At 40.2% G+C, this 27508-nt stretch overlaps 1 protein-coding gene across 3 annotated transcripts in view; it reads right to left on the bottom strand.

The window, feature by feature from the left end:
- aox6 (aldehyde oxidase 6) overlaps positions 1 to 27508 on the bottom strand; it is a 79097-nt gene that overhangs the window by 12953 nt on the left and 38636 nt on the right. Inside the window, exons 2-12 of one of the 3 annotated variants that reach the window (XM_077226207.1) lie at positions 6211 to 6362; positions 5921 to 5978; positions 5562 to 5658; positions 4758 to 4866; positions 3967 to 4093; positions 3826 to 3887; positions 3307 to 3384; positions 1775 to 1855; positions 1390 to 1534; positions 1166 to 1258; positions 27 to 178 (exon numbers count right to left, since the gene is read on the bottom strand). In XM_077226207.1, the coding sequence (XP_077082322.1) occupies positions 27 to 178; positions 1166 to 1258; positions 1390 to 1534; positions 1775 to 1855; positions 3307 to 3384; positions 3826 to 3887; positions 3967 to 4093; positions 4758 to 4866; positions 5562 to 5658; positions 5921 to 5978; positions 6211 to 6261 (1053 nt within the window). In that variant the 5' untranslated portion in view covers positions 6262 to 6362. Of the gene's footprint in view, positions 1 to 26; positions 179 to 1165; positions 1259 to 1389; positions 1535 to 1774; positions 1856 to 3306; positions 3385 to 3825; positions 3888 to 3966; positions 4094 to 4757; positions 4867 to 5561; positions 5659 to 5920; positions 5979 to 6210; positions 6411 to 27508 lie in introns of those variants that run through there. The other 2 variants (XM_077226206.1, XM_077226208.1) reach the window with 2 other exon arrangements.

Raw genomic sequence — 27508 nt, 5'->3', positions numbered from 1 at the left:
TGCATTCAGGGTCTGTTTACACTTACAGCCACGTTTCGGATCTGCTGTCCACCCACAAGGTTTATCTGAAGCAGAAGAGCCCGAAACAAGTGTGTGTTCTCCGGCGGGAAACCATTTATACTTTTCTCCAACACACTCTTCAAAACAGACATACTGCACCCTGCTCCAACACACACACCTACAAATACAAAACATTCATTAATGCTACTTAAAGCTGAAGTATTTTTTGTTGTTGCTGTTAAAATACATGAACCCATTGCTCATTGACTACTATTAGTATGCCATTCATGGGTTTACCCCCCCTAAAAGTGTAAACACTGAGCTTCACAGGAATCATAGAAACTTCGAAAGCGCTCTGCTCAGATCTGTCAATATCTTTCCACCTTAACCTAACCTAATCACCTTTTTCTGTTTTCACTAAAACTATTACAAATACTTTGTTTATTGAAATAAAATATATATTATATGAAAAACTTCAACTTACAAAACTTAAATGAAAATTATACAAAATTATAGTATATAATGTAAAAAAATAAACGTACATTGTGCATTTTGTACATTGTGCATATAAAACAGTTATACTTAACAATAAGGGCCCATTAGTTAACATTAGTCAATGGATTAATTAACATGAACTAACCATGAGCAATCCATTTGTTACTGTTTTTGTTCATCTTTGTTGACTTTAGTTAATAAAAATACAGCTGTTGATTGTTAGTTAGTTCACAGTGCATTAACTAATGTTAACAATATTTTAATAAAGTATTAGTAAATGTTGAAATTAATATTAACATAGATTAATAAATGCTGTATACGTGCAGTTCATTATTAGTTCATGCTAAATAATGTTAACTAACAAAACTTATATTAAAGTGTTACCCTTTTTTTTGCATTCATCTTTGTTAACGTTAGTTAATTGTTCATGTTAGCTCAGCTCAATTAAATAATATTCACAGAAAATACTATTAAATAATATTAATAGAGACAACTTTTGATTTTAATAATGTATTAACTCCGATTAATAAATGCTTTAGAAGTATTTTTCATTGTTAGTTCATGTTAAATGATGTAGTTAACTAATGTTAACAAATAAAACCTTATTGTAAAGCGTTATCAATAAAACTAACTGGAATAAGGTTAAGTTGAAGTACTAAAACACACATACCCTCTGATCTTTGGGTAACTTTGAATAGTTCTGGTACTCGTGTTGGTGATATTAATACAGGATGGAAGATACCCTTGAACTTCATGTCCAGACCTGAATAGAATAGAATAGAAAAATAGTAGAATAGAATAGGGGAAATGTCATAGTGACCTGATAATGCTGAAATAGCACACAAAAATACATTAGAGTTTATTAGATTTGGCCACGATTTGCCCATATGAAACCTATGTTGGTGTTGCCCATGACAAGAGGGGCTTGTGGGTAATCAGCCTTCAGCTGGAGCAGCTCATCTAGAGATCCAGGGCTGATCCAGGTTATTCTTTCCCCACAAAACTTCTGAGTGGTTTGGTCCTTAACCTCTGCCATTCTCTAAACACAAAATAGACTGAATTTATGGCATTTATTTTTAAAATGTGTTGTTTAGTTGATAACAGCATTTGAACTTCTGACAGACAAAGCCTACAATCAACTGAATAATAAACTATAGATGAATGGCGACCTTGTTACAGCTTAAACATTAAGCTTACGTTTTAGCTAAAAACCTCTTAGTCATAGTTACATAACCTACTCTAGTGAAGATAGATGAAGTTTTGAACAAGTCTGACAAACCATGAGTTCAGGGGGAAAGATCAGATCCTGGGTGGGGTCTAAGGGGAGCAGGTCCTCTTTACGAAACAGTTCTGGATGACCCTATTAAACACAAATAACTATTACATCATTCAATGCACTGAGCGCAAATTAAATTTTTTCTACAATAGATTTCAATGTATCCAAGGTCAAAAAACACTTTAATTTTCTCACTTCTTTTCTCAGCGTGTCAAACAAATCGATTTGGTCTCTCCAAACCTCTGCTCTGATTGGTCAGATGGCCCAGTCTGTTGTGATTGGTCTACTCTGTTCTGATTAGTCAGTTGGCTCAATCTGTTGTGATTGGTCTACTGTGCTCTAATTGGTCTCTTTCTTTCACAGTGCTGAAAATAGCGTCTTCTCAACACAAACCAAACTCTTCAAGGCCTCGGCTACAGTGTTTGAGGGTGGAGCAAAGTAGGTGTGTGTGTGTGTGTGTGTGTGTGTGTGTGTGTGTTTGTGTGTGTGCAGGGCAGGACTGGGACAAAAAAAAAATCTGCCCTGGCATTTTGGCCCAGACTGGCCCACTACATATGATCATAAACGCAACCGATCTTTGCACGCCCTTGAATATGTATACCAACCCCTATAAAACCACTAATGCCATAATGAGTGAGTAGAAATGAGTAAGAGTTAACAGATGAAATAACTAATAATTGTAAAATACAATTGAACTATACTCCACAGTGATGAACCTTAAAACAAGCTATAAACTGAATTGGCATAGCCATACCAGTGTTTCCCACAGGATTTTTGGTAAATCTGTGGAGAGTGGTCCCTCTAGAAGAGTTTTGGGGCATGCTCCCCTGTAAGAAATTGAGTGCTTTTTAATGTTAAATTCATTAATCTGGTACACTTTGAGAGCTCCAACCCATATTCAGTGTGCAAATTGAACAAAGAAAAACTCAAAACTCTTTTAGTTGTGATATAGTGTCTGTCTACATTACATAATAATAGTTATAATATTAATCCCATGACAGTAATAGCCATATATTGTCAAATACATGCAATGAAAAATAAAAGAAACTTTCATTATCGTTTTTTACTAATTTCTATAATTGAGAGAGATAAACACATGAGTTTAAGGATGTGAGTGGACCAGCCCAGTGTCAATCAAGAAAATAACCAATAGGCTGCTGATCTACATGTTTCATGGTCCGGTCTGTGAGAAAACAAAAAGAAAAAACCTACGCTGACTTTTATTGTCCAATGCATTACACCAGCACAAAGATCCCATCGCTACCAATTAAGCAAAGCTAAACGAATGGGCCGCCGATGTACGAGTTTTCTGGGCCGTTTAGACAACAAAAAAAAAAGTATGAGATGTCTCGGCACAAAATGCACGTCGGCCCACCGGGTGCCCGATGGCCAGTCCACCCCTGTTTGTGTGTGTGTGCGTGTGTGTGTGTGTTTACTCCAACTAAAAAGTCAAAGTGCAGCAGTAAAATAAAATAGGACAAAAGGGAGTGCAATAAGTTTATTAAATTAACCCTTGTCGGGATGAAGATACTCACATTCTCTATGGGCTCCACGGATCCATTTCCATTGGCCAAACTGCATGCGGTGCCATTCAACTGACAACAGTTTTCACTCTACAAAAAGAACAGAAAAGATTTCATGTCATTTTATGCTATTCCTTAAGAATCGTAAATGCACATATAATGCAACACACAAATGTCAGTTAAACCTCAAGTGAAAAAACAAAACAAAACAGAAAAGCGTTTAAATGACTGTCACATTGTAAAAGTCACATTTTAATTGATGATGAACATGCAGTTACCAGATTGTGCATCACAAAATGTCAACCATAGAGCAAAATGTTTAAAAAAAGAAACAAAAATAAAAACAAATTGCATCAAAATATGTGGAGTCATAATGGGTCGCTTTGAGATGAATCAAGAATATTAGACATGGATGGGGAGCTCAGAACAAATCCATTAAGGACCTGGAATGTCAAGTAACATGAGTGCCACATGATTCAGCAGCTGAAACGTATCAAATAAAGGATGAATCTGGACACCGGCGCTGTTTACCTCACAGAAGGTTCTGTAGCCATCAACGATCGGGCGGTACCCTGTGCACCTGCATAAATTACCTGCAATAGGAACATTCGTGATTGGTCAATAAGTTCTTAAGGTTTTAGTAGATTTAAAATCGTGTTTGTGTCACTGTACCAGCGAGACCCTCCATTACGTCTTCCAAAGTGGGCTGTGGGTTGTTTCTCAGTAATGCATACATGGACATCACCATCCCAGGAGTACAGAACCCACACTGAGACCCATGAGCCTTTGCTATACGCTCCTGATGAACAGAACACACATATACTGTAAATGATGTATTAAAGTGTCTATGTTGATTATATACCCTGTATTTATATCATATATGTATATATATAATATGCACATTGCACACATATATAAGTAAACAAAAACATATGTTAGATGTGATTAATCATAATTATAATACATCATTAATTTTAAATCTCATAAAGAATAAAAAATATTTTTTAGATAAATATTTGTTATTTATATTACAAAAATTATGTTAATATGTATTACTATATAAATATATATTACTTATTTATTCAATTTTTATTTATATTTATTACTCTTTATTAAAATGTTTTAATTATAATCAACTAAGAACAAAAAAATCTATTTTTTAATCATTAAATGCAATATAAATTGCATTTTAATGTTTTTCTTTATTTTTATTAATAGATGAGAAAAAATTAGGCATCATGCCACTGACCTAAATACAAACTAGGATGAAAATCAAGTTATGATCAGATGATATCTCAACTGTCTATAATTTAATCTCATAATCAGGACTGAGTGTAATCTATATTCAAAAAAGATATTTGAACTGGCAGTAATCTAATATTTTAACCTGGATTATAATCTGTCTGCAAACTAATTACCTGATCTGGATCGGGCAAGTATAGATTATAGTGTGAACCCAATACCTGGACCGGGTGTAGTTTGGTTTTGGTGCTTCCGATGCCTTCAACGGTCATCACTGCCGCTCCATGAAGCTGGCACACAGGAAGCAGGCAAGCATTCACAGACGAATGACTGGCCAGTGAAGAAAAAACATTGCTTCTTACATGCATTCGGAAGTGATTTATTATGATATTTATGTAACAAAAACTAATATATATCTAAAAGCATACAAATACTAGCAGCAGGGCTATCTTCCTTGAGAAATCTGCCTAAAAACACAGCCTTTGAATCTTGATTTACAAGAGTGAAAAGTGAGAGAAAAAGATATGCAAGTAAAATAATGACAAAAGTTTTTGAAACCAAAAAAGCTTGTTGAATTGCACTACTTGAAAAAAAAAAATTGCATTAACCCTGCTTGCATTTTAATGCATTGTATTTTTAGGCCTTGCATTTTTATGGGCTGAAATTCAATATGGTTGTATATTTAAGTTGTGAATATTCAATTCAAAACATTTCACACACGTTTTCATTTTAAAAAATTCAACAATCCATATTCACCTGTTTTGAACTGAAATATTCACAGCTGAAATATAGAACCAAGTTGAATTTCAGCCCATAAAAATGCAAGCCATAAAAATGCAATGCATTAAAATGCAAGCAGGGTTAATGCAATGCATATGTTTAGTAGTGCAATTCAACAGGCTTGTTTGTTTCAAAAACATTTGTCATTGTTTTACTTCCATAAAAAGAGTACTACAATGGGTCAGATCCATTAATAAAACAGTGTGATGAAAAGAAAAATAGTAGAGAGAGAGTGAATGAAATACTTGATGCTCTTGGTCTGAGGGTCGTATCTGGACAACATGACGGTACAGGCTCCACATCCTCCTCCACCACAGCCATACTTACTGCCTGTTAACTGTGCTGAACACACACACACACACAGAGCAAAACTAAACAGTTCAAATAAACCAATAATATTCAGAATTGCAGATTAATCTCCTCAAAACATTATTCACGGTATCACTTCAAAATGAACATCAACAAACCTTAGTATGTTACATAAATATGACTTATAACCTGAATAATGATTATATATATATATATATATACACACAAATTATGAATAACCATTTATAATAATAACAATAATAATCTGCACATTTATTAAAACGTGTACACATACATTTCTGCCTCAGATAAGACAGCAACATAGTCTCAGGGTCTGGGTTCTTCTCCATTATCTGTCAACAAGAAGCATAAACATATGCAGATTAATGCAGATTATTGTTTTAAATCACAATCTCTGTTCAAATTAGATTCAATGCCTTTATATGAGCTAAGTATTACTATAAGGATTGAACTTGACGACAGGTTCACAACCAAAGAAGTCTTTACAGTTTAACAGCCTTTACAATAAACACATGACCAGAAATTATGGGTAAACACGAATTATTATGCATAAGCAATAAGCACCTTTTTCCCGTTGACATAGAAAATCAAGCCATCGTTCCTTTGTTCAGCCATTTCGTCAAAGTTTATGCCCAAATCAAACAAACTGAAGCAGATCTGCGGACTGTATCTCCAACAGGGTGAATGCAAGAGTAATCGCTCGAGTTTTCTGCAAACTGCAAGTCAAGTGTAGAAACAGAAAGAGTAGTAGAAAAGGTTAGCTCAAAGGCGGAGCTTATCTGATGAAAGTTATTAAGTTATCCTTTATGCTATTAAATACGACGAGTTTAAATAATAATTTGCATTTTTCAACTCTTCTTTGTGTATTTTTGTAATTTAATGCTATTAAGGTGTACAGTATACTTATACGCTACTGTTACTTTTCTCAGCGCTGACTGGTTGAACCAATAACCCCAGTTTGTGATTACTGAATACGTGTTTTAAAAATAATTTTATAGAGACTGCTTACATTACTGGTTTTATTTACATATCAGGTAATAATTCGTAAAATGAACGGATTACAACGATGACGTTTTAGTACAAAAATACATCCAATAAGAAAAAAAAAACGTTTGCCAACACACTTTTCAGAGTTCTTACATTCTCTGTTTCTGATTTTCTGTTTTAGTTTGATTTTGCCTCATGTGACCTGGTTTTAAAAGTTTACGACAGACAACTTGCTGTAGTTGGCAGTTTTTGAATTTTATTTTGTGTATATTTACCACCAGATAGCGCCAGAGTCATAACTATAATTATTTCATCTAAACACGAGATGGCGCCACACGCCAAGGCGTAATTAACACATCTGACCACAAGGTGTCGATAGAAACAAAAAATAAAAGCACTGAATAAGAAAAAAAAAAATGTATCAGCTCCAGAATCCTCCATACATTAAACAAAAGAGACTGATACAATGTTTTCAATGTGGATTTTTCCACTAGTAGACTCCACATAGTTCATCAGAAATGTTCCTGTTTTAAACTGTGCAAAAACACAATAGTTCATATTCACAGCAGTTTCCCCTCAGGAATATAGACAGAAATGTATTTTCACTGCTAATAAGTCTCTAAGAGCTGACAAACATGTCAATAAATTGTGTGTGCCCACCATCTGTGTCTTCTGGTGCTGCTGAAATACAAAGAAAAAACACACACAGAGAGAACCCCTGCTGCAACCCCCTGTGAAGTGTGATCACGGAACCCCTACAGAGATTATAGCAAGTTAAAACCCAACACAGTCAGAAATCTCTCCCCACAGGCATGTTAGGATTAGCTAACACGCTAACGCACATACAAAACATGCACATATGCACTTACGAGCAAGAGACCACACTGAGAAAAACATCAATAAACTTAACCACTTAACACACACAAAGGTGTTGAATGCAAAATTGTAGTAGTCAGACACATGCAGTTTGCAGTTTAAACACTAGAGGGCGCTCATGATAATGTCTCTATTGAGTGAAGGTCCACACCATACAGACTGTAAAAAAGGTCCACACCCATAGGCTATATCGCCAACTGTCCATAAATCTCACAAAAAACAGCTGTTCTATTTGGCCTTTGAGTTACCTCATAGTTATACATTTGAGAAACAAGAAGTCATGGCTGGACAATTTCATGTTCCTGTCACCCTGGTGTACTAAAAAGAAGTAAATTTGAATGGGAAGATACACTCACCCTCAAATTCTTCCAAACCTGTATGAATTTCTTTATTCAGTTGAAGATAAAGGAGGATGTTTTGAAGAAAATGGGTAACCAAACAGTTGATGCATCCCATTGTATGAAAAAAATATATATATACTAGGAAGTCAATGGTGCCCCACAACTGTTTGGTTATGAACAATCTTCTTCAAAATCTCTTCTTTTGTTTTCAGCAGAAGAAAGAAATTCATACAGGTTGAATCAACTTGAGTGTGAATAAATTATGACAGAATTTTTATTTCTGTCAGGACCACTATCGTCAAACACGATTGACAATCAGCATACAGTTTGGATTGGCGGTATGGTTCTGTTCTGGGCTAGAACTCCCTGTGCATCCATCCAGCCTAGCATGGGTAAGAGCAGGGAGAGCAGCGATAACCCCTCTTAGGGTAAACTGAACAGAACCAAGCATGAATCCATTGCAGATATCATTAATTCAAGATTTTAAAGTACAACATAATTCGAGAATGTATTCTGATTCAAGGGGAATCAGAATGCCATACTTACTGACGACAGGAGGAGCTGGGGATGGAGGAGGGTATTAGCTCCTGAGAAACACCATAGCTGCTGATAATACTGAAGGAGCTTATATATGTATACAGTGATTGGCTTTGTATTCCTATAGGTAGACGTGGATCAGCTGATGCAAGCTTGACTAACGTGACCTGCCAGAACTGACACTACGCTTGATTTTTGGGTGAACTTTCACTTAAAGCAATATTGTACACATTGGAATGAATGAGTGAGTGTGCAGTTTGTGTTGTATCAGTCCAAATCGGTTAATGAGTTCTGTATTAAGGCATTGACTTCAGCTGGTGAATTCTGAGGGACAGTGGCAAAGGTTAAGCTAGACGCAAGGTTAAACATTGCGAATCATGGCAATGAAATGTTTACTTTCACTCGACCAAGAGTCTTCGATTTCTTGCCATCCATGGCAAATGGCTCTCACTTCAGGAACTTTTACTAGCTCAGACCTTTAGAATCTACACAACGCCACCTCGCTTGAATAGGTCTCTGAATCAGCGCCCCAAGCAGCAACAGTTTTACCTTAATTATATTTTTCACAAGGTCTGTTTTAATGACACATTACACAGTATCAATTCAGTGTACAGAGTTAAGCAAGCAGATAACAACTACGCTAACAATGTACACCACAAGGTTTTCAGGAATCATCAAAAAAAGTGTAATAAAGTGCTATTTGTGTACAAACATTTGATTAGCATCTTTAAAAGTACAGAGATTCACATACATTCATTTTATAAACAACACAAAAATATCTGCTGAAAGTCTTTTTAACATTCATCAGGAAACATTTTCGGAACTTATTGCAGCCGTTCCAAAAAGTAATGAGTAGCCAAATACAAGTTTCATGTAGCTTACTCACCTCTGTTGGTTATACATGTTAAATGCAATGAGGTTCTTAATACTTGCCATCTTTCCTCATGGCAGTATAAAATATTTTGAACCAATCACCTGAGCTGTAAAAGCCATGTGACTGATCATTCCGATACCTCAGGAAATAATGACAACAGTGAATGACTGATGGAATCAGGCACTGGTAAAACATCTATTTTAATACATCAATTTTTTGACGGAATACATGCCTAATTTTGAATGTCTGTAGAGAAAGATGCTAATCGTGCTAAAGCTAACCAGCAAAACATTGGCCTACTGAGCCTCATTCATGAAACATGACCAGAACTAATGTGTATGTAAGTTGTCCTATTAAACTGAATGCTTAAACATAGTTTTACAAACTATTTACACAGATTTTACACAGACATAAATTGTGTTCATGTTTTTTGAATGTGGCCTAAATACTGCAAAAATACATTTCTTAATCATTTTTTGTCTTTTTATATTTTATGTTTGTATTTCGTCAATTGTTATAAGATAAAAACATTAAAACAAGAGAAATTCACTTAAAAAGCAAAAATATTTACCAAAAAAATACAGAAAATATTTTGATTTAAACCTGCTATCAGATTGTTTTTAAGTTTACGCTTTAATTAAAAACTTTATATATAAATACATACAACTGAAAAGTAGTTTTATTCTCATATGCATTTTGCCTGTCAAGCAATACAACTTTTTTTTTAATCAACTTGTTTTCCAGTAAAAAAAATAATAATAAAAAATAAATGTGAAAAAGACAAAACTGAACAAAACTTCAGAGTTAAAATCCATATTTGGTGACTATATGTTTGTATGTGTACGGTGTCAAATGTGTTCATGTACTGTTCCTCCTCTCTTTGATTTTCTCCATCCCATCCCCCACTTTTATGAAAAGAAAGAGACATCTGCTTTCCATCACACCTTTACAACCGTACTCCCTCTCTCTTTTGTTTTGTCTCATACTTCTTTCATCTCTATCCAGTTTCTTCACTCACTATCTTCCTTACCCTTTGCTCTTTGTTCACGATATTTTCTATAATCTCTTTCTACTTGACATGAACCAGTTAACTTTACAAGTTAACTTTGTGTGTGTGTGTGTGTGTGTGTGTGTGTGTGTGTGTGTGTGTGTGTGTGTGTGTGTGTGTGTGTGTGTGTGTGTGTGTGTGTGTGTGTGTGTGTGGTTGGGTGTGTGCGTGCGTGCAGGACTTGTAATCACAGACCAAAGCAGAGATGCAAGCAAACTACTGTTCAGCTAGTCACAGTCTAGCTAGCATATGACCTTTGTGAACACCATTACAGTGGATTCTGTCAATATAGGTTTAGAATTAAAATCTCCAACAGTCTTTTGATATGTAATTTAGTTGAAGAATGTACTGTTCCATCTGCCATTGTTTGACCAAACAAGTAGATCTTCTTCAAAAATCACGTTTGGTTCATGTCTTGCTAATATTGCCTTTCCCGGCCCAGTCAGGATGTCAAACAGTTTGCCGTTCGTTTGGTGCCACTTGTGCATAAACTGCACACTTTAACTTTAGTTATCTATGTTTTTCAGAAAACATTTACAGCCACATGCTTCAGTCCGTTATTATCCAAGATACAGCTGCCTATTAGTCATGATTGAGCGAAACAAAGAAGTTCTGTTTATAGGTTGATCGATTCGTCATGCAGGCGATTTGCTCTGCCGAAACATCCAACAAGAAAACCTTTTAATCAATATATACTCACACATAGATTTAGTATAATTGAGAAAATATTATAGCTTTTATTAATATTTTGAATTACTTTTTATTTTCAGATTTATTTTTATTTATATATATATATATATATATATATATATATATATATATATATATATAATCATTTCTACTTTATTTTGTTATTTTAGTACACCAAGTTAAACTTGTGTTAAGTTAAGTTGAGTTAAGTCTTGTGTTCTCCTTGTCTTGTGTGGACTTTTGTTATTTCCTGTTCTGTGCCATGTTTTGTAGTCCGTTGTAGTTTTTCTTGTTTATTAGTCTCTCCAGGTGTTTCTAATTAGCCCCAACCCCTTGTTGTCTTGTTTAGCTTGTTTGCCTGAGTATTTAAACCTCTGTGCTTCAGTTGTTGTTTGTCAGTTGTTGTTGCTTGTAGCTGTTGCTATTTCATGTTTTTGTCCTGAGTTCTATTGTTTGCCCTGGATTACCTGTTTGTTTTATTAAAGTAGTGCTTGCATGTGGATTCTCTCTCCGCTTCGTTCCTGCCTAATCGTTACAGAACAACCGACCCAAAGATGAATCCACTAGCACAGATAATGTGTCTCCGTCAGGGAGAGAGGCTCATAGAGGAATACATCATGGACTTTTGGAGCTGGCTCACTTGACCTGTATAGATGAGTTATGTCTAATGACCTTTTTCCATGGAGGACTATCCGAGCCGTTCAGCTCCCTTATGCCACTTCATCACCATAGCTGGAATCTTCAACATTATATTGTCCATGCTCTTTTGCTGGCCGGATCAACTCTTACTGTGGGTTTTGCAGAGAAATCCTGCAAACTGACAGCATCCACTAAGCCTGAGTCGCTTCACGGCAGCCCTGCCGAGCCTGAGCTTCACGTCACGTCTGCAGAGCCAGAGACTGTTCACGTCACGCCTGCCGAGCCAGAGACTGTTCAGGGCCGCCGCCGAGCCAGTGTCTTCGGACAAATTGGCCATCCCGGTGTCTGTTCCTGAGGCGGTGTCTGTTCCTGAGCTGAGCCGGGGTCTGGTCCTGAGCCGGGGTCTGTTCCTGAGCCGGGGTCTGTTCCTGAGCCGGGGTCTGTTCTGGTCCGCCCTGGTCCCCTGAACTGCCTGGTCCACACTGGCCTCCTGAACTGCCTGCTCCGCCCTGGCCTCCCGTCCTACCACAGTGTCCAGGCCCTCTTACGCTCCACGGGCCTGGCCCTCCACCTCCGCTCCACCACCCCCCTGGACTGTTTTCCTGTGGAGCATCTGGAATCCGCTCCTTAAGTGGGGGGCTATGTCATGATTCCTGTCTTGTGTGGACTTTTGTTATTTCCTGTTCTGTGATATGTTTTTTAGTCCTTTGTAGTTTTTCTTGATTATTAGTCTCTCCATGTGTTTCTAATTAGCCCAGTCCCCTTGTTGTCTTGTTTAGCTTGTTTGCCTGAGTATTTAAACCTCTGTGCTTCAGTTGTTGTTTGTCAGTCGTTGTTGCTTGTAGCTGTTGCTATTTCATGTTCTTGTCATGAGTTCTATTGTTTGCCCTGAATTACCTGTTTGTTTTCTTAAAATTAGTGCTTGCATTTGGATTCTCTCTCCGCTTCGTTCCTGCCTAATCGTTACACAAATGTTTTTGTATTTTCCAAAATGTATTTAACTTCAAATAAAGTTTATTTTATTTCAAGTAAAAACATTTTTTGTTTGTCAAAAGTTTTTTTTGTACTGTATATAAAAATTATTAAATGTATTATTGAACACTTTCGGTATAAAAGTGCATTCACATTCATGACGTAATTAGCGTATTTACGAAATACAACTTGTAAAAAGCATTCACGTCCTTGCAACTCGCAACTTTTAAACTGGGAAATTTCTGAGAGCTCCTTCTTGTACCATGTGACCGCTGTACCACTTGACTGCTGCAGTTTAATTTGGGAATTGATAGTGTTGACATAAAAACGGACAATTCCCAGTCCGAGGACATAGAACGCCATGTGTTGTCATCACGAAATTACAGTAATTACAACATGGTCGTGAATGCAGTTTAAGATTAGATTAAATTGGTCATGTGAAAAATATGCCTTTTTCTACACTGAAATCTGTAACAGTAAATTCTTTTGTGTGATGCTACATCCACATCAGTGGGTGTCAGTATAAAGTAAAAATATTGAACAAAATTGTGCTGCATCAAATCAAATACTTCCCTACAGTCGAATACTTCCTTATTCCCTTCTACATGTATTAGCTTGGTAATATTAAGTGTTGTTTTCATGATTAAACTCTATAGTAGAAACTTGATTTTAACATATGCTAAAAGGATGCTAATTCTCAGTGGTTGTTTACGGCATTGCCATGCGTTTAAGCACATTGCTACACAGGTTTTAGGGTGCTGTGGGTGGTTGCTAAGAAGTTTAGCTCTATGTAAGTTTTTAGCCATTTTATGGTGCACCAGGTGAAAATTGTAAGCATGATTGCTAGTAATTTTATGTCTTTTGCACAAATGGTGCTGACAAGTCAACCCAAAGTTTAATACCTCAGTTTAAGGGGTTGTTCAGATCTCTAAACCTAAGTATTAGCAACCACCAAAATGTTTAACTTGGCAAACACCAATTAAAAGATGTAAGCATTGCTAGTCTTTGTCATACGAAGGGCACCAAACTGAGGTTGTTTACTTCAGTAAGCATATGAGGGCTCTTGGCCATTGTCAGCAGTGCGGCAAACAGCAGGCTCGGGACTGTCCCGAGGGAGCTAACATTTGCAGTGGCCTTTGAATGGTCCTGCAAAAAGAGTTTTCTCTTTAGCTAATGAAAGAGAGGATCGCTTGGGGGACACTTAGCTTTCATTACTTTCCTGAGAGAGCTTAATGCACTTCAGTGTTGCATAAACGTCCTCAGGGGTGCCTTCTAGGTATAATACGTCACTTTTTATCAAGAATATGGTTGAATAGCACTTCATGTCCTTTTCTAGGTGGAGGGAAGTGCTCTGATTTTATGGCTTGCAAAAGGAAACCCATATGTGTTTTAGTGCAGTTAGGCTGGTGGCTTGATAAGGCTTGTGGGTCACTATTAAAGTGCCTTGTTGTACTAGTAAATTATTTCAATTTTGTTTGTTAGTGTATGGAGTTAAGCGGTTTTAAACATAGCGCAAATATAGGGCATTGCGTTAGCAACGTTTGATTCCCAGGAAAAGCATGAACTGATAACATGTATACCTTGAATAAAAGGTTTCTTTGGATAAAAACGTCTGCCAAATGCATAAATAAAAATGTAAACATTAGAGTTCTCACACCTTTTAAAAGATACATTTACAGCCCTAGAATTCACATTCCCTGATGTTTTCAAATAAAATTGTATATCTAGGCCTATGTAAATAACATGGCTTAATGTCTTAATACATTGTTTAATATCTAATATTTATCGTAATAAAAATATGTTAATGTTTATATATAAATGTAAATGTTATATGCATTTAATAAAAATATATATTATAAATTATATAATTTTATATAAAATTTTATTTTAATATTTTAATATTTAATGTTTTAATATCAAATATTAAACATTAAAATGTTTTATTACAATAAAAATGTGAAGTATTGTAATACCCCCCCCCCCCCATTTTTTTGCATTTCAATGGTTCATAATTTCCTGAAAAATAATATTACTTTCATTAGCTCTGAAATTACTTTTGCAAACAATTTTGATTCATATTCATGCTTCACACAGCCTAGTGTTCATTTTCCCTCTGAAATATGGCACATTCTGGATGTTAAATGTTAATGTTGCATGTTGCCTTCAATGTTCACGATGCTATATTTGTAAACACATTTGAATCAAACTCTATTTCATATTGTTGACCCTATAACCCTCAAAGACACACATACACCTACCTGCGCATGGAAATCATGTTGCTCTCTTTCTTGCATTTATTTAGGTCAGAAGAAAAAAGCAACAAGAGTATATAAGCTTGTTACGAGTTGCTCTGAAGAACCGTGTACATGTGAAGCCCCAAAGCATAGCTCTTCTGGGGAACTCAATGTATGTGCTTTCTGGCAGACTCGTTAATCTATAGAGCCGCTCTGTACAGCTCAGAAATAGGTAAAAGCTGAGACTAGGGTTTTATATGAGTATGAGTGTGTAATATGTGTGTGTGTGTGAGTGTATTTCACCTGATTCTGACTGCACTGGTTGTCATTACAAAAAAAAAAGGATCACATGGCTTCAACCGACTGTGATTTTATGGATACATAACTAATTCGTTCTGTTGGTCCAAACACCCAATTCTGTGAGCCGTGCTCTTTTAAAGATTCAGACTGTGAATTATGCATGGTGTGATATTGTATTTCAGTCATGACAACTCTCGGAGTGGATTATTATTTAAACCAGCATTTATTGGCAAGGACATGGAATATACATAAGCTGGATTTTGGTGGAAGAGATCTTCTACGCTGCTGAGCAAAGAATTTGATCAGCTTGGTCAAAATAAATAAAAAAGACAGCCTGCTGCAAGAAAATGGGAAAACCCCGGTAGCAGATCTCAACATCTCTAAAGGTGGTGCTGGGGAGGAGGAGGGGTATACAGAAGTTCCCTTTCAGTAGCTCACGTTCGACGACGTGACGACGTTAGGGGGATCACTTCAGGGAGCCCTATAAACTTCGAGTATCTAAAGAACAAGCCAATGAACGTTGGCGTGCGTGAATGCGTCACGCGCCCCCGCCCCCGCCCCCGCACCGCAGCGTGGGTATAAAACAGGAAGCGGGCGCACGCACACACTGTCTTTCACTTCGGAGCCGAGTCTCTTTGAGACTTCTGTCTAAAAGAATTCAGCGCTTTGAAGACTTCAGAGGAGATCTCTCTGCAACATGTGTTGGTCTGACGGTGCGATCAGCGGTGGCCGCGAGCAGTCCAGCTCTCAACTGCTGTTTTCACAGCACTATTGTTTGTGTCTGTGTGTCGTTCCTGTGTGTGTGTATTCACACTGTGGCTACCCCTGGGCGCCTCAGCACTGTGAGAGCAATTTTCCAACCTTTTTTTATTTTTACTAAAAGAGCAACACAAGCGGACCCTGCGTCTTTTTCAAGATGTCATTCCGCTTGTGCGTTTCTGGATGCCGTCGTTCCCTGGCGCCAGCAGATGGCCACAATAGTTGCCTCTCGTGTTTGGGCATTGAACACGCTGAGGCAACTTTTGTGGATAGTTCATGTTCCCATTGCGGGAATATGACTATCGCAGCACTTAGATCGAGACTCGCTTACCTCAAGGGAGGTGCACTCCCCTCGCCTATGCCCCGATCTAGCGCTTATTCTGCCCCGCAGAATAAGCCTATTTCAGCGCATGGCCAGGGTGATCTGAGGATCACCGAGAGGGCTACCCCGTCGAGGCAATCTCCGCGGGCCCCTCACGCCTCTCATGTGTGCCGTATCCAGAATGGGCGGCCATGCTTCCAGGGCCGCTGAGAAGGTTGGGCTTGAGTGGAATCCTCCACCACGTCCCGAACCTTCTCGGTTGGACGATTGGTTTCTCGGGGCGGGCCGTGCTGGTTCTCAGTGCGCTGCCCCGGTACCTTTCTTTCCGGAGGTGCATGAGGAGCTTTCTAGGACGTGGAAGGCACCGTATAGTGCCCGAAGCCGTTCTAGTGGCTCCTCCCCCCTCGCCACCCTCGACGGCGGGGCAGCTAAGGGGTATGTGGATATCCCCCCAGTGGAGCGGGCTGTCGCGATGCAGTTGTGTCCGGCGTCCGCCTCCTCCTGGCGGGGTAATCCGCGCCTCCCGTCCAAGGCCTGTAAGTTCTCGTCTGGTGTAACGGCGAGGGCTTACAAGGCCTGTGGACAGGCTGCTTCCGCCCTCCATTCCATGGCGCTCCACCCGCATTGCAGGTCCAGCAGGCCCAGGCGCTCATGGACATGAACGAGGGTGGTTCTGACCCAGAGCTCCTCCGGGAGCTCCGTGTGGCAACTGACCTCGCCCCCCGGGCGACGAAGGAAACCGCACGTTCAGTTGGTCAGGCGATGTCCACCTTGGTGGTCCAGGAGCACCAATTTTGGCTTTACCTGGCGGACATGAGGGACACCGATAAATATCGGTTCCTGGATGCCCCTCTCTCCCAGGTTGGGTTGTTCGAAGACGCGGTCGAGAGCTTTGCCCAACAGTTCTCTGCCGCACAGAAGCAGATGGAGGCCATTCGACACATCCTGCCCCCGCTGCTACTCCCACCCGTCCGCCGGCCGCAGCCCCTCCCTCTACTCGTCGCCGAGGTCGGCCTCCTGCCGCGTCCTCCACTCCCGCTAAGCCCCAGCAGCAGCCACCACCCAGGCCTCGGCTTGGAGCAAGCCGCAGAAAGCCGACCCCGCCCGTCCAGGCCGCTGCCAATCCAGGAGGCAAGCGTTGGTGCAAACGACCCTGAGACGGGCGGCCCAGAGGTGGATCAAGTTGCTCTTCAGGAGATGGTGAACGTGCCACTCCTTCCCCCGGTGGAGGGCCGGGTGGAGAATCCTTTGTTTCCTTTTCTTTTTGTTCCCACCTTTTCAAAGAAAGAGCAATTTCTGAAACCTCTGGGTCCCATGAGAGCGCGCTTGGCAGTCGACGACGCTATGCCTTGTCACTCCCGAGCCCCTCTTTCTTCGCCAGCGGGCAGCAGTGGCTGTGTTCTGGACGCAGTGTCGCCTCCGCACACTCATTCTGCCCTCAGACGGAAGCAGGTACGTTTTGCACCACACGTTCAGACCCCACTCTGGGCCGCTGTGCCGTCCGAGTCAGGTCCCTGCATTACGCCACGCTGCCCCACTCAGGGTACGTCTGTGGTGCCGTTGATCCCGCTTGCTCAGTCTCTGGGAGCTTGGTTAACGCTTCCCAGCCCGTCTCGCTGGCTCATCCGTACCATCAGACTCGGCTATGCGAATTCAGTTCGTCGGCGCCCCCCTGTTTTCAGGGGCATCCTGTTCACCCGTGTTCAGGCGGACGGTGCCTCTGTTCTCAGGGCGGAGATTGCAGTCCTACTGGCGAAGGAAGCGGTCGAGCCAGTCCCTCCAGCCGATATGAAGACCCGATTCTACAGCCCGTACTTCATTGTACCCAAGAAAGGAGGTGGGTTACGGCCAATCTTGGACGGCGCGTCCTGAATCGGTTCCTTCACAGGCTACCCTTCAAGATGCTTACGCAGAAACGCATTTTCCAATGCATCCGTCCCCAAGATTGGTTTGCAGCGATCGACCTGAAGGACGCGTACTTTCATGTCTCGATTCTCCCTCGACACAGACCGTTTCTTCGCTTTGCGTTCGAGGGACGGGCATATCAGTACAAAGTCTTACCCTTCGGGCTGGCCCTGTCGCCCCGTGTCTTCACGAAAGTCGCGGAGGCGGCCATTGCTCCCATGTGCGAGTGTGGTGTTCGCATTCTCAACTACCTCGACGACTGGCTTATTTTGGCCAGTTAAAAAAAAAAAAAAAAGAGATGGGCGTGGCAGAGCGGCTCGTGCCGGGTTCCAGTGACCCCGCACTGTCGCCAAACTCTCAGCTTGTGGTCGGACCCTTCGTTCCTGCGGGCAGGCGTTCCCCTAGAACAGGTGTCCAGGCACTCTGTGGTCTCCACGGATGCCTCTATCACCGGCTGGGGGACCACGTACAACGGGCATGCAGCTTCAGGTCTTTGGACGGGGCCTCAACTGCATTGGCACATCGACTGCCTCGAGTTGTTAGCAGTACATCTTGCGTTGGACCGCTTCAAAATGTTGCTACAAGGCAAGCATGTACTGGTCCGTACGGACAACACTGCGACCGTTGCGTACATCAACCGTCAGGGTGGTCTACGCTCCCGCCGCATGTCACAACTCGCCCGCCATCTCCTCCTTTGGAGTCAGAAGGATCTGAGGTCGCTTCGTGCTGTTTACATTCCGGGCCTGCTCAACCGTGCAGCCGACGAGCTCGCACGGCAGCAGGTGCTACCGGGAGAATGGCGACTCCATCCCCAGGTGGTCCAGCTGATTTTCAGGCGCTTCGGGACCGCACAGATAGATCTGTTTGCCGCCCCGGACACGTCTCAGTGCCAGTTGTTCTATTCCCTGACCGAGGGGACCCTCGGCACGGATGCTCTGGCACACAGCTGGCCCCGGGGTCTTCGCAAGTTTGCGTTTCCCCCAGTGAGCCTTCTGGCACAGACCTTGTGCAAAGTCAGGGAGGACGTGGAGCAGGTCTTGTTAGTTGCGCCGTATTGGCCCAACCGGACCTGGTTCCCCGAACTAGTGCTCCTCGCGACAGCCCCTCCCTGGCCCATCCCTCTGAGAGAGGACCTGCTCTCTCAGAGACGGGGCACCCTGTGGCACCCACGTCCAGACCTCTGAAAACTCCATGTCATGCGGAGGTTCTAGGTGACCTACCCCCAGCAGTAGTTGACACTATCACTTTCCACTAGAGCCCCCTCTACGAGGCGCCTTTATGTATTGAAGGGGAACCTATTCGTTGATTGGTGTTCTTCTCATGAGGAGAACCCCCGAACTTGCTCGATCAGAGCCGTGCTTTCCTTCCTGAAAGATGGGTTGGAGCGAAGGCTGTCTCCCTCCACCCTTAAAGTGTATGTTGCAGCAATAGCGGCACATCACGATGCAGTTGAAGGTAAGTTATTGGGAAAGCATGACCTGATCGTCAGATTCCTGAGGGGGGCGATTCCTGAATCCTCCTCGCCCACTCTCTATACCCTCTTGGGATTTGTCTCTGGTCCTTTTGGCACTTCAGAGACCACCCTTTGAGCCTCTGCAATCAGCTGAGTTAAAAATCTTGTCCTGTAAGACAGTTCTCCTGGTTGCATTGGCTTCTGTTAAGAGGGTAGGGGACCTGCATGCATTTTCGGTCGACGAATCGTGCCTGGAATTCGGCACAGATAACTCTCACGTGATCCTGAGACCCCGCCCCGGATACGTGCCCAAGGTTCCTACCACTCCCTTCCGGGACCAGGTGGTGAACCTGCAAGCGCTGCCCTTGGAGGAGGCAGACCCAGCCTGGCTTTTCTCTGTCCCGTCCGCACTCTACGCCATGCCTAGTGCTCGTATGCTTGTGTAACTTGTGCTAGGCTGGGTTCCATATGTGGTGATCCCTGCGGCGATCCCATATGAGTATTCTTCCACGACCAGCTCCCTGCAGTGAGCCCATGTCTTTCCCTTGGCAGAGCTCGCTCTGCCGTCACTGTCTGGTGTAGCCTCCCCCTTCTTAGGTTGGAGCCACCCCAGTGACATTCCATATGTTGCACTGCCCTCCGGCCAGTCCATATGCGTACTCACCACAGGTTACCTCCCTTCAGGCAGGATGTGGCTTCCGCAGCGTCCCTTCCTTCCATGTTCAGTGTACGCTTTCCCAGTGTTATCCAAGAGTTCACTGTATGGGTATATGGAACAGCAGTTGACTCCCTCTACGCAGATCTTCTGCCCCAGCAGTTGGGGGTCTGATAGTCCCTAACGTCGTCACGTCGACGTCACGTCGAACGTAAGCGACTGAAAGGGAACGTCTCGGTTACTGATGTAACCCTCGTTCCCTGAAGGAGGGAACGGGAGACGTGATGTCCCGCCGCCACAGTTGCTGACCATCGCTGTACGGCCGTCACTATCTCGGCTCCCCAGCGAAAAACAGTGTGTGCGTGCGCCCGCTTCCTGTTTTATACCCGCGCTGCGGGGCAGGGGCGCGTGACGCGTTTACGCACGACAACGTTCATTGGCTTGTTCTTTAGATACTCAAAGTTGATAGGGCTCCCTGAAGTGATCCCCCTAACGTCGTCACGTCAACGTCACGTCTCCCATTCCCTCCTTCAGGGAACGAGGGTTACATCAGTAACCGTGACATTTTCATATTCGTGCAACAGGGCGATCACAGGTTACGGTACGAGATATAAGGTTACATGGATTAGGAAGTACTTCTGATTGACTTATGCCACGGCATTGGAAGAATCAATCAGCACTCGGGTAGAGTTTCATGCCTTTTTTATGCAAAAAAGGAATGCGACACTATTTACAAGTGACACATATACAGTGTGTGCAGAATTATTAGGCACGTTGATTTTCTGATCATATTTGTTTTCTAGGCACATTTGACCAATTCCAAAACACATTAACCTTAATAATTACTATTAATTTTGTATTTAATCAATTATAAGTGATATATAATTGTTCATGAATGCTGGAAATGAAAAGCACATTATATTCAGGTGTGAATAATTATTAGGCATGTTTTCTTTTATAGATAAAATAAGCCAAAAAAACAGATTTAACAGACTGAAAAGTCAAAAAATGATTAAATGCCCATGAGAAGGATAAAATACTAATGCAATACTAGAAATTCCAGTTAAAGGGATAGTTCACCCTAAAATGAAAATTAGCCCATGATTTACTCACCCTCAAGTCATCCTAGGTGTATTTGACATTCTTCTTTCAGACGAATACAATCGGAGTTATATTAAAAAAATGTCCTGGCTCTTCCCAGCTTTATAATGGCAGTGAATAGCTGTATATTTTTGGAAGTCCATAAAATAACATCTATCCATGATAAAAGTGCTCGACACGGGTCTGGCGGGTTAATAAAGCCCTTCTGAATTGAAGCGATGCGTTTGTGTAAGAAAAATATCCATATTTAAAACTTTATCGACTAAAATAAAATAGCTTCCGGTAGACGACTTATGCCGGGCATACACCAAAGGATTTTCACAGTCCCAGACTAAAGACCGGCAGTCTTTAGGAATCTTACTGGAGTCTCGGCGCACTCCCGTCGTCTCGATCGTTAAATGTGAGGTGATAATCTGCAGTCGGCGACCCGATTTATGCCAGTCTTTCTCTAGTCTTTCATATCAAACATGTTTGATATTATCGCAAGTCTTTAGTCTGAGACTAAAAACTGTGAACCCAAGTCTTTAGATGTGAGCTGATAATCTAATAAAGTCTTTTCTAAATCTTTTCAAAGTCTTTAGGTGTACAGAAAGCATTAGGCATCGATTTACGGTGAAATGTACATCTCATATATAATGTCATATACACCTAGGATGACTTGAGGGTGAGTAAATCATGGGCTAATTTTCATTTTTGGGTGAACTAACCCTTTAAGGCAGGGGTGCTTAACCCTGCTCCTGCCAATCGACTGTCCTGCACAGTTTATCTCCAACCCTAATTAAACACACCTGCCTTTAATTTTCAAGTGATCCTGAAGACCTTAATTGGTTGCTTCAGGTGTGTTTGATTAGGGTTGGAGATGAACTGTGCAGGAGTCGATCAGCAGGAGCAGGGTTGGGCACACCTGCTTTAAGGCATGACCATTGGACAGTGAAAAGCTCATTGGGTCAACAGGGTCAGACAAAAACAAGTGGAGAAGAAAAGACACATGTTAACTGCAAAAGAATTAAGAATTAAGGTGAAGAATACGTGTGAAACCATTAGGAACCCTTTAGTGTCCAGCGCCACCATTTTCCAGAATGGCAACCTACCTGGAGTTTCCAGAAGTGCAAGATGTCAGGATTTTAGAGACTTAGGTTAGGTAAAGAATCCTAAAAAAAAAAGACCCACACTTAATAAGAATCACAAGATGAAGTGTAGTAAAATACATGAAGACTGTTTTTATTGTATATATTCTTTATAGACAGACAGATTGAAAGTGACTCTTGAAGGACCACATCCTCGTGTACCACTGTTTGAAGAATTCATCTTCCAGAATCTGGCAGTAAGGTTTGGGAGTTCATTATTAATCCATCTCCTACCATCTCCTCCTATTGCACTAAAAAGTTACTTTTTTCTGGGTCAAACGAGTCTCTATGAAAATCTGATCTTGACATATGGCTCAGATTCTTCCTTAAATGTAAGTTTATTGAAAATTTACCCCCACATTATTACACTAAGTGAAAATTGTAGTTTATATAACTTAAACTAATAACTCACCTCTCATGTGAGACATGATTTAATGTCTGGTCCATAAGCCATGCATAAGGCAAACTACACACCATATTTTAAAACATAGGGTAAGGAAATTAAGTCCCCTAAATATGAGCAACAAGAGAGAGCGAGAGAAAAGTGGATAAGATACAGAGTGCACGAAAGAGCACCTTTGATCAGCAGGAAGTCATTTTATAATTGAGATCGTAAGTCTGGAAAATATAGCGTCTGTGTTCTGCGGCGTATGTGTGGTTTAAGTACGCCTGAGAGGCCAGACTGCTGTTGACGCGACAGTTTTAAAGATCAAACGCGATAAGCAAACACAGAGATCGATAGTCCACGATCAAAGCACGCCCCAGTCGACATCGTAAACACACACACACATGCTTGTGCTCACTGAGATGCTCTGGATCTTGCTGTTGTGATGAAACACTTTAGTGATATAATATTTGCAAGCGCTTTGATGCATAATTCTATTGTTCAGCCTCTTTGGTCAATTTAACAGGCTCTTTCAACCACACACACGGCTCTGAAGGAATGTTCTGCATTCAATGGAAGACTTTTATCAATATCATTTGTGGCATTTACTCGATTGCGCTAAACAATAATTGTCTTGTCTGTCAGTTTGTAAAACAAGGCATGCATTTACAACGAAAGTCTAGGAGGCACTGCATTCTCGAGAAAGAAAGCAAATTAAAAGTACAAATTGAACACATTTAAATCTTGTTTATATGTATTTTAACGCTTATGTTTCATTGTACATGCATTTATGTAAATATGATTTTTTTTTTGCTTGTTTTTATAAATGAGATGAGTCAAATTTATTTTCTATGCTAATCTTTTTTTGAATGCGAAACATTCCTATTAAGGTAACAGCTCATTTTTGGAAATCAGTGTCACATGCATTTTTTTATGTATGGACCTGAAAGGGAACAGTTCATGTTGACTCTCTGAGACTTCAAAAGACAACTTGTTTTGTCGTCATGAATCACCTGATTGGCTGTCGCTTTTAGAGGCAAGTTCCTGTTAAAAGGGTCACAGTTAACCTCAAGGTCAAACCAACTCTCGTTAAATATTACAGTATATATTTGATCCAGGATTAAGTGGCAACTCCATTTATGATAAAGCAAAAACTATTATATTTGAAGAAAATGTTTTGAAAGCATTCAAACAAGGTGGTGATGGCAGAATAAGAACAATGTTTTGGTAAGGTTATGGAATGTTTTAGAATCAGCAAATGCACATAAACCTTGAGTCCATAATCTGCTGGTCTCCACCAAGACGTCTGAGTTCTGAACGAGGATTATACTGATAAACGTGGTCTCTAAATCAAGTCTCGGTCTTGGGAACAGAACTTAAAAGTTCCAGACAGCGCTGTAAATATTTAACAAATGTTAACCTAAGAACCTTGAGTGTAACCTAACCTAAAGCAAACAAAACTAGGTTTAGCCTTCTTTTATGCAAAGTAACGTTATTCACAAAAACTAACTTTGTGTTTAATGTTGTGTGAAAAACTTTATTTGTTTTTTTTGTTAAATTTTAGTTAGCTTGTTGGCCAGAAGTATTTTCTATATGGTTTTACACAGCTAACAAAAATATGTTGTGGGAATATTTCACTAATATTCCAATTAAGTAAAAAAAAAAAAAGTTAAAAAACATTTTTCTCGGAGGGTGCGTTTACATGACACCGTTTTTAACTAAAAACTGGAAACTTTTTTCATGCGTTTTGGTCGTTTATTTACACGACAACGCGTTTTGGGGGACTGAAAACCCAAACTTTTGAAAACGGGTTTCAAAGTTTATGCTAACGTTTTGGAGCAATATTGAAGACCAGATCATTTTGAATAAATGTTCTATAAACGTTACTGGATGAGCATTTGTTTATATTTTTGAAAATAATAAGTCAGAACGTTCCATGTTAGTTGGATACCTTAATAAAAACGTTAGCTGTTAGCTTGAGGTATGATTATTAATCTGTATATTGTCTGTAAGTTAACCTGTTTCTATGCCAAACTTTTTCTTTTTCATGTTAAATACTGTATAATACATTTTTTATAGTTTTTTTGCAGCTGTTTACTTGTGGTGCTATTGATGTATGAGAAGCCTTTGTTGGCCATGTGATGTATTTGTTTGACCTCATCAAACCCTGGAGATCAGTATAATTCATTCAATATGGACCCAACTGTCTTTGCCTTACAAAATGTGTGTGTGCACCTTCACCCAACGATGTAACACTTTGATCCACAGCTCCAGGTGTTCCTGGTCAAAGCAAAGGAGGGTGAGGCCTTTGTGGTGAGAGGTGAACACTGAGGTCATCTGCTGAACATTCACAGTCCAGATGAACTGTTTATAGAGATATGGAGGTTTTATCACCGAAGTATTTAAAAGAAATCCAGTCACAGTTTGAATTCGAGAACGAAAACCATGTGCACGTGGTATTGTTTTCTAGATTCATTGCTTTTTTGTGTTCTTATCCTGGCAAAAGTTGATAAGACCTGTGTGCTTCCTTAGCACGGTGCAGTTAATATTTAACATTATTAACACCAGAGGGTTTCCAATACATCTGTTCAGGTACATTTTTAATTGGTTCACTTGGTTATTAGTTGTTTATTTTTTTCGACTTTAGAGAATTCTTTTTGAATTCTTTCCTCATAGAATTTTGAATTTATGGAATTCATTGGTTGATTTTATTGTATTTATTTACAAATTTCAATTCTGACAAGTCTACAGAAGATTTGTAAGTATTTGTATGTCTCTAAAGTTGTACATAGTTTACATTTTAGATGCGATCAAAACATTGATATTGTTAATTTCAGTCAAAAAATTACGTTACAATAAACATGTACATCAATTAACAACAACATGTGCATCCTGGCCAAACTTGCCCATTGGCCTCTGTCCATCATGGCCTCAATCATCCCCATATATATATATATATATATATATATATATATATATATATATATATATATATATACATATATATATACACATATATATATATATATATATATATATATATATATATATATATATATATATATATATATATACTGATTGGCTTCATCACTCTGTCTCCTCTATTATTATCATTATGTAGAGTACATACAAATAACTTAATATGAATGAAATCGCCCGGGTTTAACAGCAAATTGGTGCCTGTGCATTTCTCTTTTCTTAACCTTAATTTGGTTGATTATTCACCCAGACAAATGGGTTGTAGTGTTACAGCTGTATGGATCACATTAGGCTGGTTAAATCTGATGTGTGTAAACTGGTTTTGCTATGAAAATTATGACTTTTCTAAAAATGTCAACATAATTCCAAAAACCTACCAAACCACTTTGTGCAGACGTTTCCACAAGGAATATTGTATCCAAAATGGTCATTATCCAGATCTAATAGCTAAGGTAACCTGGTATTAAGATGTGTTTTAGTCGATCAGAGGACAAGTGGACGACGCTAAATACAGGTGTAAAGGGGCTCTAAAATATTTGAGCTTGTCCAATTCAGAGGTAGTCGAAAACGCATTCGACCAGATTGCTTTCGTAGTGTAAACACTCATGTGGTCGAATGCGTTCGAACAGCGAACTGTTCTACTGACCCAATGAGTAAAAATTATGAGAAGCGGGCTAGCCAGATGTGATTTAGAGTTTGTCGGCTGAAGACACAAGTTTTGTTGACGACGAAAAATGTACCAAGCATAATGTTCTCTCACCATTCCTGATTTCTAACACACACTCACAGCGTTCGGTGTGGTCTTGCGGCTATCAAAGCAGAAATGAAAGCTGATGCTCTCCGTGTGTTTTTCCGTTGTCTCCGCCGCGTTCATATGTAAATTGCACAAGCTTATTTTGTACATTAGTATGAAAGATCTGAAAAAACTCAAACATTCACCCACCCATAGACCCTCCCCTCAAATAAATCAAGACAGAAGTGGTTGAAAGTTGCCAAAAGAGAGAGATTAAAACACCGCGTTTAAACAGATACGCATCTCCCTTGTCTACTTGTGATCCGATCGACCAAAACCAGGTGACCTTAATACCAGGGGTAAACAGCATCTAAAGGTTAAACAGTATCTTATATAGTATGATATAATATAGTATATTAATGATATTGGTTTTTAAAGAAAAACACCTGGTATGGGAGGTTGAATAGCTTTGAATTGTTCTAGTAATTTGAGTTGTACTAATTCTTAAACAGAGCTATATTTTGTGAACGTGGTGTGTTTGTTTTCAATTGGTTGTTATACGGCAATTGACTTTAGCAGTTTGTCAATGGTAGAATGATCAGGCGACAGTTACTGAACACATTAGTGTGTCAGATAAGAGAAACTCGCAGAGTGCTGAAGCGTGAAAAATGTCCTCTTTCAGCCTAAGGCTGTGACACTTGCCAATATTCAGACAGTTAATGTGAATGTGTTTCTTTGGTGGTTCCTCTGTGATGCATTTAAAAAAAAAGCTAAATACATACATGGGACAGTCCTGCTGAAGATTTTATAATTCAGTGTCCAGCTATGCTCATAGACTTAGATGAATTCGCACACATACAAGCTCACAGCAGAATTGGGAGTTCTTGGCACTGGTAGCTGACCGAACTCAGTTGCCTAGCAACCAGGTGGCTCGTTGAATGAGGG

This window comes from Siphateles boraxobius, unplaced genomic scaffold (assembly GCF_051911475.1).
Source record: "Siphateles boraxobius isolate OS27281-9 unplaced genomic scaffold, OSU_SipBor_1 13, whole genome shotgun sequence".
Taxonomy (NCBI): domain Eukaryota; kingdom Metazoa; phylum Chordata; class Actinopteri; order Cypriniformes; family Leuciscidae; genus Siphateles; species Siphateles boraxobius.
Note: the sequence above shows the minus strand (reverse complement) of the source record. Positions and strands in the feature narration are given on the sequence as shown.